This window comes from Notolabrus celidotus, chromosome 10 (assembly GCF_009762535.1).
Source record: "Notolabrus celidotus isolate fNotCel1 chromosome 10, fNotCel1.pri, whole genome shotgun sequence".
Classification (NCBI taxonomy): domain Eukaryota; kingdom Metazoa; phylum Chordata; class Actinopteri; order Labriformes; family Labridae; genus Notolabrus; species Notolabrus celidotus.
In genome coordinates this window covers 6,383,301-6,396,955 of record NC_048281.1, presented here as the reverse complement: position 1 = coordinate 6,396,955, position 13,655 = coordinate 6,383,301, and the positions used below count along the sequence as shown (strand labels likewise).

Genomic DNA, 13,655 nt, shown 5'->3' with positions numbered 1-13,655 from the left:
TAGATTAAGACTTATTAGATAATTGTGGAATTGACAAAACAGTAGAAAAATACCAGGTTACATCAGGGAGGCCTGTCACAGTTGGTTATTTAACCGTCACAGACATTAATAAGACCTGACATTCCAAATAACACCTGACTGACTGCATGACTCAGCCTACAGGAAAGAGCATGTTGCGCTTTTATGAAATGTGTCTGGTTAGTTTGCTCTCTTTCGAATTTAGGATCAATACTGCATTGGTTTCCTGGCTTTAACAACTGTTTCTATTGACAGTGGTTTTTTTTCCAACTTCTCTCTTTTACTTGTCAAATGTCACTTGCATCTTGTAGACTCATTCATATGACTCACTTGGTGCAACAAACAGTAACTAAATAAGACAAGGAGCTGTTGAAGGGTCATTTTTATCTACTTAGTCATCATCATTAATGTCTCCACATTTAGCTTTTATATGCTTGACAAGTGTTTAAGCAGAGCTGTGGGGTGGAAGATGTGTCATAGTATGGTTTGTGGGAACTTAAAGGTGACATATCATGCAAAATTGACTTTTTAATGGTTCTTTACCTGAAATATGTTTCCCTGGCATGTCTACAAACCCCCCAAGAATGAAAAAAATCCATTCTGCCCCTGTTTTGATTTCTCCACCTTTCAGTAAATGTGTGTGAAACGAGCCGTTTCAGACTTCTGTGTTTTTGTTACGTAACAACAATATCCGGTCTGTCACGGAGTCAGAGCTCGGAGCTTGTTCAGCCCATAGACTGTATAAAATAATACTGAATCCCCCCTCCGTTTTTCATTACCTGCACAAATGTGTGGTAACAAGGAGCTTAGGAGGGAGGCATGCTAGTTGTAGGCTGTCTTAATAAACACAAAGGTCGGTTTTACTCCCCACGTCTGCAGATTTGAAGATCTAGTGGATGATTTTTATTTGTCATGGATAAGTGCTAGCGCTAATTAGCATAGCCACATAGCTACATGTTCATAGCTGTAGCTGTAGCTGTAGCTGTGTACCAAGACACACGTCGACATACTGACAAATAAAACAACAAGAAACACTAAATCTGTGACCAATCCTTCAGAAAGGTCCTGCTGACTTTCTGGCAGAGGTCGGTTTTACTCCCCACGTCTGCAGATTTGAAGATCTAGTGGATGATTTTTATTTATCATGGATAAGTGCTAGTGCTAGTTAGCATAGCCACATAGCTACATGTTCGTAGCTGTGTACCAAGACACACGTCTACATACTGATAAATAAAACAACAAGAAACACTAAATCTATGACCAATCCTTCAGAAAGGTCCTGCTACAGGCGCCTCTCCGTCAGGATCAGATTCAGAGGGTTGAAGTAACGCGATCTCTGAGCAGCCGTGTATATTCAGCCAACATGTAAACATTAGATCAACGTGCTGGAGAGCCGAGGCACATCCACTTCCTGAGGGGGCGTGGTCAGAGAGAAAACAGAGTGTTCTGAGGAGGACTGAAGAAGAGGGCTTTTCAGGCATGCCAAAATCTGATTTCAAAGTGTTTTTTGAGCATAAACTTTAAAGACATGTTTTGGGGACCTCTTAGACCAATATATATTGATGAAAAAAGCGTGATATGTCACCTTTAAAGATTTGATTACATGTATTGTATAACGGATATATGCAAACATGCATTCACACTTGGAAATTGATTGTGTTTTGGTTAGATACATCAAGCCACAGTGAGCTTCTAAGCCTCTCTTCATTAAGTGTATCCACATGCATTGCACAAATGCAGATTGCAATAATTTCTGGTCACAATAACCACTTTTATGAGTTATAAACATTGAGTCACTGGTTTAAAAAGAAAAGAAAATCTACTCTCTTCATTCCAAGCCATCTGAAATAACCATCACAGCTTGGACATTTTGTCATTTTTAGCAATATAGTTAATAATGCTATCCACAGCTTAATAGGCTGCTTTTAGAAACCATCTCAGCCTGTCTTTTCAATGAGTCAAGCTGATTAGTTTTAAAAGGACAAGCTATATAGGGGTTTTAAATAGGCTCTTAATGGCAATGTATATAATATCATATATTATGACAGTGCCAGATGCCATGTCTCAGAGAAGAATTACTCTACTGATTCTCCTCTATCCCTCTTTCCAACTCCAACTTGGTTGAGGCAGATGTCTGTCTAACATGAGTCTGGTTCTGCTCGAGGTTTCTGCCTGTTAAAGGGAAGTTTTTCCTTGCTGCTGTAACTAGCTAAATACTGCGAGGTGCAATGCTCATGGTGGATTAAGATGTGATAAGATCGAGTCATGCCATAAGAGGGGACTAGATCTTATCCTGTCTTGATGTTGGGTCTTTGTTAATAATTTAACATAGAGTACGGTCTAGACCTGTTTTGTTTGTAAAAGTGTCTTGAGATCATTTTTTGTTGTGATTTGGCGTTATACAAATAAAGATTGATTGATTGATACTGATGATCTGTGTTAAAGATAAAGGCATTGATTAACAGCATCATTTTTTGTTACAATGCAGAACTAGTCTGTCTTTGTGTATAAAGCCTCTTACTCTACATAACTATGTGTTATTTTTGACACCATGCAATTTGTCATATGGAAAAACCATCTTCTAACACTCAGCCTTTCAGTGATGACACAAAAATGTTGATTGTTACTTGCCTGAAATGTGCTCGCTATTGAGCAAATTCTTGAGATCCATTATAAACAATGCCAGGAAGCAGTAAAACATGGAGTAAAAGCAGACATTTTTATGAGCTCACAATCAGATACAAAATAAATGAGAGAACACTGAACAGTCTCATGGGAAAAAAGAATAGAATAGAAGAATATATATTGTCCTTGTACATGGTACAACAAGGTGGTACAATTGAAATGCAACCCATTTCAAAGTGCAAAAAGTAAAAGGAATAATAATCATAAAAACAGTAGACAAACATAAATAATATATAAATAAAAACACAGAAACACACAGCATTCAACATTCAGTCATTCAATTTATTTCACAGTCCCCAATTTATATTTGCAGTATGTAGCATTTAGTGCACTTGCTTGTGGGTGAATACTGTTTTTCAGCCTGTTTGTCCTTGTTTTCATTGTCCTGTATCTTCTGCCCGAGGGCAGCAGTTCAAACAGGTGATGTCTTTGGTGTGTTTGGTCCTTAAGGATGTCTTTTGCTCTTCTGAGTCACCATGAGCTGTAAAGTCCATATAAGGAGGGGAGAGGGCAGCCTATGATTTTCTGGGCGGGGGTGATGACCTTCTGGAGTGTTCTCCTCTCTGCAGTGGTATAAAGACAAAAGCAGTTTTTCTGAGGAGTCTCGGGAAAGTTAAGTCTCTGCTGCGCCTTCTTCACTGTTGCTGCGGTGTTAGTGCTCCAGGTCAGGTCTTTCACAATCTGGACACCCAACATTCAGTCAATCTGTATTTGTGTTGCGCCAAATCACAACACACGTTATCTCAAGACGCTTTTACAAACAGAGCAGGTCTGGACTGTACACAGGATAAGACTCAGTCCACTCTTACTGACATGACTCAGTCTGATCTCATCTTAATCCACCATGAGCATTGCACCTCGTAGTATTTATCTAGTTACAGCAGCAAGGAATAACTTCCTTTAACAGGCAGAAACCTCAAGCAGAACCAGACTCATATTAGACAGACATCTGCTGGAGTTGGGGTTGAAAAGAGGGACAAAGGAGAATAAGAGAGAGAGAGAGAGCGAGAGATGATAGTGATGAGACGGGTAATAGTACGTCCGTCCCATGTGAAAAAAAGATTCCAAGAGTCCCCTTGCTTTGTCTTCATATCAGGCCAGATATACTTTAAATAGAGGACTGTACTGTGCTTTAAATGCTTTGTTTTGGTGTGTGGTCATTAGAGGATGGATTTACCATTTGAAGAAACTGACTGATGTTTTCTCACTTAATCTGCTTTGGCTCAAAGGTCTTCATCAGTTACTACAGGAAGAGAAATTTGCAGCATAGCAGTTAAAAACTTCTCCCACTGTCTCTGCTCATTGTCATTGCAGAACAAACTAAATATTTTGCCATCACTCCAAACCACCAAAGTACTGAATGTGGTATCTTCCCCACTGAGATAAATACACACTTGTGATTAGAGCCTATTGTCAGCAGCATTAGATTCTTTGTAGAATGGTAATTATTATGAAATAAGCAGACAAAACTACATGTTTTTTTTTTTACACCATTTAACAATGATACTAACTGAGTAGGTGCTGTAAACATACAGCAAATGCAAGCCATATTTTTTCACCTGGATCACATCTTGATTAAGCAGATGGTAGCTGTTCTTGGTGCAACCTGTTCAGTGTGAGAGTTAGGGAATTTACATGTGAGCACTGAGCAGTTTCTACAGGGGCTGCTGGGTCGGTGGAGTTGGTTGAGTCTCAATCAGAGGTTTGGTAGTTGGTATTTCTGGCTGCTGAAATGTCCTTGAATTAGAAACTCAATCTTTCATTTCCCCCAGCACAGAAGCTAGCGATGTTTGAATGCGTATGAATGGGATTAATTATTGCATAAATGTGGTGTGAATGTGGTATGCAGTGTTAAAAGCACTCGGGGTGGTCAAAGGACTAGAATAATGAACTATAAGTACAGTGCAAGGACCATAAATCATTTAATATGACTATATTTTCGTTTTCTCATAGCTTGTTATTGGCAACAGTAAAAAATATACAGTTAGGCATTATATTTTACAATCTGAAAACCAGAGCTGGTGTTGAATCATCTGCAAAATACATGAGCTGCTCTTGATGGTTACATTGTAATGCATGTCAATAAAACAGTTTCCCAGTGTCCTTAAACATCTACCCTAAACATACAATAAGCTAAAATAAAAACATCATTTGTGATATAGTTTATTTATTGGTCCAAACTTTCTGTTTCTGACAAGAAGAAGCTCATAAGTATAAAAGGCAGGTTCCACAATGATTCAATAGGCACGCTCTCTCCTGTCAGCTAGCAGCAATTCATTGTCTCCTCAATGTATGTAGATGACTTCAACTTCACATTGGCTTTGTGTTTTGCAGCATCTTGTATGTTTTGATGTGGTGCAGAGCGTGATGTGAATTTGAATAGGATGTGTACAAAGGCTTGCCTGTCACGGGAAGAAACATCTTCACTGACTGAGAGATGATTTATGTCGGTCGCAGACCATTCCCTTTCAATTCAACCCTTGAATCACACACACACACACACACACACACACACACACACACACACACACACACACACACACACACACACACACACGCATATACATTATTTTCCCTTGGACCAGACTTTAAGATGGTTACGGCATTTTTACATTAACCCCAGGTTATCATTGGTGATAGGGCTGATCTGCTGAACCCACGAACATTGTGTCCCCCTTTATCAAAATCCAAACAACCAAAAAAAGAAAAAGTACAGAAGAGGATTAGGGCCACTGAAAAGGTGCAATATGTTTGTTTTTTTTCATATTATGAGATTAATGTTAGAATTCTAAGAAAAAAGTTAAAACAGTAAGGTTTTAATTATCACCACTCTCCTTGAACCAACACATCAGCAATTAGACATACTAATTATACTTCTATACATATATGCAAAGCAGGAGCTATCACATATGTAACTCTTAAAAAGAGAGAAGTCAAAAAGTTTGACTTACAAAATTATCTTAACAGATTTTAAAACAGCATTGTTTTCTCTGTATGTTAGATATACAACCTTCCATCTGGTTCATTCTTTAAAAGAAAGAATGAAAAACAAGAAACTAGTACCTTGCTTCCAAATCAATGTCTACAGTACAATAGCCAAACAACAGAAAAATCACTTCATATCTTTACCTCCTCCTCTCTCTCACTCAGCAGCAAGTTTAACCTTCCTCTGGTACCTTCATCACTCCAGGGTTATACTTTAATCTGAACACACATCTTGACCTCGCTGACATTTCTGTTTTTCCTTTTGTTGTACTCTCAGACAGCTGAACAAATATTTGATTGTGGCTGCTTTATGTTACACAACCAACTTGCTCCGAGGTGTTTGCAGGGTGTGGGCAGCCACTGATGCTGACTGATGTGTACAAAAACACCTTTAGGGGGAAGGTTAGAGCACAGGGACCGAATCATAGCTCTGTATTTGGAGTAATTTCAAATAAATAATTCTAAAACACAACATTAACCCTCCTGTTATGTTCCAGGTCAGATTGACCCATTTCAAAATTCAAAAATAAAAATAAAAATTGTTAAAAGTATTTTTTTCGGTATGAAACTTCCTCTACTTGGCTTAATTAGTGTATCAGCATATTAAAAAAAATGCATGTTTATATTACACAGATTCTGTTGGTGGATCAATCAGCAGTCAAAGTGGAGGCTAAAAGGGATCAGAATTGTCAAATACTAATAGTTTCTTTGCAACTGTGTGGCATATTTCACCCCACCTTCTCTGATCCCGTGGGCAAAACCCCACCCACATTGAGTGGACACTCAGCAGGAGGGGCAAAACATATCAAGATTCTCTGCAGGGGAGTCCATCAACATTATACTTAAATTTTCATGATAACGAGTGAGTTATCCTCATTGAACCATGATCTGTGAGAATTAAAGAACACCATTGCACTAAATATTGATTTAAATAGTTAGTAATGGAGTTAATAATGAGATTAAAGAAATTGTTTATTGGGATTTTTTGGGGGTTTTGACACTTTTGGATTGCTAAATATGGGAACATTGTTGCTGTTCCTGAGAAACGAACATAAAAGGAGGGTTAAAGCCTCAAGCGACGATGAACGGGCCCTCGCCCATGTTCAAAAGAGGAGGATTATACAACACAAAGTAAACATGTGACTTCCTGTTGCCAGTAGGGGGCGCTTTAAGATATAGGCAAATATTTGCATACAGATGTGTTTAGCCTGGCACACTTGTCATGTGTTTTGGGCCGAGTTGAGGCATGCAAAGTTGGGGTACAACTGGCAGAAGAACGACAGAAGTATCTTCCTTAGGGTTTCAATAGGGCCTTGCCCTAGTAGAGCTGGGCGGTATTGAAAAAAAAGTTATCACAATGACAATTTTCATATCAGTCGATATTGATAATTACCACAAAAAAATATTAACTCATTATTTCATTTAAATTAAAAGGCAGATTATGTCCCTGAAGAAATCAAATGGTATGTTGGCTTGTGTCCGGGTTTTAGTACTCTGATAGTCTTCTTGAATCCCTCATTTTAACAGCCTTTTGTGTAAGATGAGATTTTAGTGAAGTTTTTGTTTTGAAGATTCTATTTTTTCTTTAAAAAAAAATCTAGTGTATAAGGCACAATAGCGTCCCCTCCCTTTCCATTGGTTGGGTCTGCAATTTACAGGTTTATATATATATCACATTTCATCAAACATTTGTTACATTTATATTGAGAAAAATTATATCACGATAATAATTGTTATTGAATTATCGCCCAGCTCTATCAAGAAGGATGGAAGATAGAAAAAGCAACACCAAGGTTGTAGTATGTTGTGCTGGTTCATGATACTGTTTAACACTGACAGGTGTAAACCAGTGGGTAAATAAAGTAGGTGCTCAAAAAATAGAAATATAAGAAACTTGTATTTAAAATGTGAAGACATGAAAACATTGTCTATTTATAGTTGTGATATGAAAGACAACTGTTTCTGACAGCTAAATGACATCAAACAATACAAAACCTGGACCCTCATTCTGTCAACACGGAGCTGAACCTTTACACAAGTGAAGTTAAAAGCCAGGCGTTCACAGCCTGAGCCTCTCACCTGTGTTTGCACGGATGTTTTGCTTCAAACCAGACTTCCCCGAGGTGGGAGGAGAGGCACAATATGGGGTATGTCAGCAATCATCAAATGTCACAATGCACTCTTTTTTTTCAAATTCAGTCATCCTTTATAACTGGATTTGACATTGCACCACCTGCATGCTTATACCCAGCCAGTGGCACAAATCATTGTTCTGTGCTATTTCATCTTTTGTGCCAACACAGATTGTGCAGATACAAAAAAACATTCCTTCTTTTGTTTTATGGACTGAATGCAGAACTGACGTGAAAAGGTTCAGAAGCAGGAAACAGTGTTAGGTGAAAAGCTTTTCGTACTATTACATGTTCCCTGTTGTGTGTTGGAGTAATCGAGGAAAGGTTCATTAACCATGATAATAACATCTTTCACATTCACAGTTTATCTTTTATTCCTTTATCTATTTTTTGTATTTATTACTTGTATATCAAAAATCTTCCTTGACTCTGTGATGCCATCAGACTTGGACGACCCGGGGTGGATTGCTATTGTCAGCATGAGAGCGGAGCAGCTGTTCTTCAGCTGCAGTTCCTCATCAATGAGGTAAGCCAAAGTCCTTTTACGATGCTTTTGTCAAGCTTTTTTTCACACTTTAGTAGCCTGAAGTTACCATCCAATCAACATGTAGCCAGTAACGTTCCCTTTTCCATGGTCATTTTCGTTAATTTATATTGCCAAGTCGTTATTTTAATAGATATCATCTGAGTATTGTCCGCAACCCAAGACTATTCTCTAAGAAACACAGTCTGAAGTGGCAGTGGTGGTGGTTGAGCCTGGAGAATTTGGATTAAAGGCTTTGACAAAGTGTGATTCCAGTGGAGTCGCCAGACTTTATTTTTTGGCTGGTAGTAGGCTATAGGGGTGTTCATCTTGACAGTGAAAGTGCTCTCAAATATTAGCCAACACATGCACATAAACGCACCTTTGGGCACAAAAACACTGATGCACAAACGTACCTATGAGCCCACACGCACAGTCGCTCACAGGCAGGTGCATAAACGCATGTCCCATGACATTTACAATGTCTTCTAGGGATGTCAGTTTTAAGTATTCTCCATGAGCGATCTTTGGTAATTGAAACAATCAATTATCAATTACTCGTTAAAAAAATATGTAGAGATTTTCCATGTCAAAAACAATGCCAAATGCAATTTTTCCCTAAATCAGATTTTCCTTAGTGACACAATGTACTGTATATACAGTAGCTGACAGTATTGAATAGCTACAGATTATATTCAGGTGTACAAAATGTTAAACACACTGAATATCAATGTGTGAAGCAGGCTTAAAAAAAAAAATCCCAGCAGACAGATTCATATAAAGTGAAGGCTCAGGCTGGAACATGTGGATTTACTGTAACAAGAGAACTGAGCAGAAACATATTTCAGACTCATGGTGTCCAGTTTTCTGCCTACCTGTTTGAATTGAGAAAAATAAGCATGTGTACATGGTCAGGTGTCAGGAGCGCAACCGGGTCATAATCAATCCGGCGGCAGAGGAAAAAAGTGCTCACTGAGATTTATTGCTCAGCCACAGCCCCCAGCTGAGCGTCTCTACTGTGCACAACACCTTCAGTCAGCTGATTCACATGGAAACATGCTTTAAACTTAAAACACCTCCCTGATAGCTGAATGACATATGAGACCACATGATGTTTGTTCCACATGACAGAGAAATTGGAAACACAAAACTGTGTTCCAGTAAGTTCTTAACAATCAATTAATCAAGGATCAGTGAGACAAGACCCCTCCGCTTCATGTCTGGGACTTGTCTCACACTGTCGGGATTCTATTTCCCATAACTACCTGCTAACCATACATTATCTGTTACATGTTTGTCATTCAAAGCTGAGAAGATATCTCAGCAGTAGGGCTGGGAGATAATTCGCTAGGGGCAAAGATCGGTCTTTAAATTGAAATGAAATAATGATTTGATATTTATCGGGATAATTATCAATATCGACTGATATGAAAAATGTTAATATGATAACATCTTTTTCAATATCGCCCAGCTCTACTAGGGCAAGGCCCTATTGAACAACTAAGGAAGATTCTTCTTTCTTTCTTCTGCCACTTGTACCCCAAATTTGCATGCCTCAACATTATCATGATAACATCTTTTTCAATAGCACCCAGCTCTACTCAGCAGCATGCATGGAGGTACACATGGGGCTCATGTGTTTTTTTAATCGATGGGTTTGAAAAGCCAGCATGTGTAACAATGACTCACTTGCAGAGTTTGTGACTGTGTGTGTGTGCTAGATGAGCACACCCCAATGGTCTTATTTATTAACGATCCCCTACTGCTGCTGTAGTTCTTCATGTGTGTACCAGAGTGAGTAATAGCAGGGCTGAATGCTGAGGTGTGCTCTCTAGCTAATGGTTGACTTGCATACACAGACAGCCTCTTGACATTTAGTGAGGTGTAATGTGTCATTCCCATCACACATAAGAGCCCACGAAAAAGAGCACACCCCAGGTAGGCTCCTGCAGGCAAATATTCTGTGTGTATCTTTTCTCTATCCCACAGAGTCACGTCATTTGGAACATTTTGTTGTTTACTATTTTATTTCCCAGTCAAAATCTGATTCCTTTCTTTTTTCCACGGAGAATTACAATTTATACTTGTCGCTGTCAGTGGAGGTAATGATAGGGCTAATGAATGTGTTTGTTTGCCTATTCTGAATTTATAATTTTGCTTGATGAATAATACATCTAAAGAGGCTGTGGGGGTGCTGAATGTTCATGTCAGATGAGTTTGGATGGATAGGAGAGACTGCTTCGGGAAAGAGAGGTGAGGAGGACTGTTTGCTGTACAGAGGACTTGATTGAATACTCTGTACTGGCACCCATGGTGTACTTCTTGTCTAATACGATTGCTTAGTCTGGACTAACACGAGCTCAGAGAAGAAAGACAGCTGAATGAGTTTAATGTTAAATTGACCATAACAGATAAGAATTCATCGCTATGTAACGCTAACTGCTGTGGAATCACTGAAACTATTTTTTAAAAACTGTGTACATAAATCACCTTAAATCAATAAAATCATCTTTTAATCAATGTTTTTTGCCCCCTTGTTGGTATTTTAAGTTAGTAGCCGGGTAATAAGCAGGATAATGTATGGATAGCAGGTAGTTATGGGAAATAGAACCCCTTCACGTCGGGGTCTTGTCTCACCCTGTCGGGATTCTATTTCCCGTAACTACCTGCTGACCATACATTATCCCTTTTAAATATAGGCTCTGTTCTTACAGATGAAGTCTTATCTGCAGCTGATAATGTTCTTTCCTTTATGTACACAAGGACAAAAGGACAAAGAGTAGCAGAGACAGAAGAACAGATGAAATAGATGTTACCGCAGCCAGGCAGACACATGCATCATTAACCTTTGACATGACCACAAACTGCCTGCAGTGAAGCAAGTAATTAGTTCACCATAGATGATGAACCAACAGGAGGCTAATTATCATAACTGACTTTTTCACTTCAAAATAAAATGTTGAAGTTTTTCAGTGCTACTGAGAGTCCCATCTACAAAACACAGTATGCAATGTATTTACATTTTCAAGCAGATAATGCTCTGTTGACCAATTACACTAAAGAGAATAAAAACAAAAGATGTTGTGTTATTCCATAGAGTCTTCATGGTAAGCATTTAACCCTTTATTTGTCGTCATAGGTTGTAAAGAATGATAAGAAGCCTTTTGATCAGATCACCGACCCTAAATGAAGTCATAAATACATAATTGTTGTTGTGCATTCTGTTCTGGGCCCTGCTGACAGTCATTTTACCCATGCTGTGTGAAGTGCCTGCATCTGATTGCCTTGCCTTGGTTGCCATTGAGACATCAAGTTAATTATACTATAATAGAGGTGCTGACCTGACTCTCACCCCGTCGTCAACTCACATCGTTTTTTATTTGCTGTCTGGTAAGCTTTTGTCATAGCTTCTTTTCCACCTTCTCTCCCTTCCTCTGGTGACAGAAACAGCTCAGCTCAATAGAAATAAACAGAATTATACTTTAATAACTGTGGAATAATTACAGGTATTTTATGAATCTCATGATTGTGAAATGAGAATGAATAATGCTAGCAATCATGTACTGATCTTACTGCTGTTATTAAGATAAACTGACGATAAGGTGAATGTAAATTATATGCCGACTTCTGCTTTTCCAATTATACAATATTGGAAACGCAGTTTTTCTGCTAGAGTATCATGTTATACGCCACAATTCAACACAGATCCTGAACCCTGATTACATTATTTGATCTCAATCAATAAATCAATCAATCTTTATTTGTATAGCGCCAAATCACTAAACACATTACCTCAGACTTTTACAAACATAGCAGGTCTAGACCACTCTATGTGAAATTATTAACAGAGACCCAACACCAAGAGAGGATAAGATCAAGTCCCCTCTTACAGACAGGACTCAGTCTGAGCATCACACCTCGCAGTATTCAGCTAGTTACAGCGGCAAGGTAAAACTTCCTTTTAAAAGACGGAAACATCGAGCAGGGCAAGACTCATTTTAGACACACACACAGACCGAATTAGGGTTGGAAAGAGGGATAGAGGAGAGAGAGAGAGAGAGAGAGAGAGAGAGAGAGAGAGAGAGAGAGAGAGAGAGAGAGAGAGAGAGAGAGAGAGAGAGAGAGAGAGAGAGAGAGAGATGATAGTGATGAGACGGGTAGTAGTATGTCCGTCCCATGTGAAAAAAGATTCCAAGAGTCCCCTTGCTTTGTCTTCATATCAGGCCAGATATACTTTAAATAGAGGACTGTACTGTGCTTTAAATGCTTTGTTTTGGTGTGTGGTCATTAGAGGATGGATTTACCATTTGAAGAAACTGACTGATGTTTTCTCACTTAATCTGCTTTGGCTCAAAGGTCTTCATCAGTTACTACAGGAAGAGAAATTTGCAGCATAGCAGTTAAAAACTTCTCCCACTGTCTCTGCTCATTGTCATTGCAGAACAAACTAAATATTTTGCCATCACTCCAAACCACCAAAGTACTGAATGTGGTATCTTCCCCACTGAGATAAATACACACTTGTGATTAGAGCCTATTGTCAGCAGCATTAGATTCTTTGTATGAATTTGTAGAGAGAGAGAGAGAGAGTAGCTGTTGCCTCTGGAGTCCAGCATGTCTGTAGCAGCTGAAGTCTGGAATGTCCACAGCAGCAGGACTCAGAGGAACCTATACGATACAATGGAGCTCAGGGACTCCAGAAAGGCCTATGGTTATTTACTTAGGAGATCTGGTAGAGATAGGATCCCATGTCAGTGTGAATCCTGTCCAGCATTCCTTGCAATGAGCAGATCTCTAGCTTTCTATAATGTTAGGCTACTAAGATGATAAGAGGACTGTTGGAGCCATGAAGGGGTTCAAGTGTTTATATTATGTTATTTTGAGGTTTAGGGTAGGATATTGTTTGTATACTTTTTTTGTTGTGTTATTAAGGTGTTTGTTTACAATATAGTTTATTGTGGGATCAGTTAATTACGTTATTTACGGGTCATGTGTCAGGGGCTGGGTTATTGAGTTAATTTAGGCCACCTGTGTTCCTTTGTTTTGCAGGTAGAGAGAGGGGGTGAGCTGGGTCTCCATACTTTTTGTTGACCGCTTGCTTTTCGCTTACTTTTCGCTTTATGAACGCTATTTGTGCTTAGTTTACGCTCAGTTCAAGCTCTTTATCACTTATATTTCCTATTTTTTTTGTTTGTGCACTTTATCATGAGTTGATCCTTTTTTGGTAATAAAAGGTTAAACTTAGTTTTTGTGCATAGTGATTTTTTGCTTTAGCGCGTCTGACAATAACTAGGCCCAGCGTCAGCCTCTCA

General features: G+C 38.8%; 1 protein-coding gene across 1 annotated transcript in view; it reads left to right on the top strand.

Moving 5' to 3' along the window:
* stxbp5l (syntaxin binding protein 5-like) overlaps positions 1–13,655 on the top strand; it is a 152,484-nt gene that overhangs the window by 58,171 nt on the left and 80,658 nt on the right. The window contains exon 3 of the mRNA XM_034694624.1: positions 8,265–8,346. Coding sequence (XP_034550515.1) covers positions 8,265–8,346 — 82 coding nt within the window. The remainder of the gene's footprint in view (positions 1–8,264; positions 8,347–13,655) is intronic.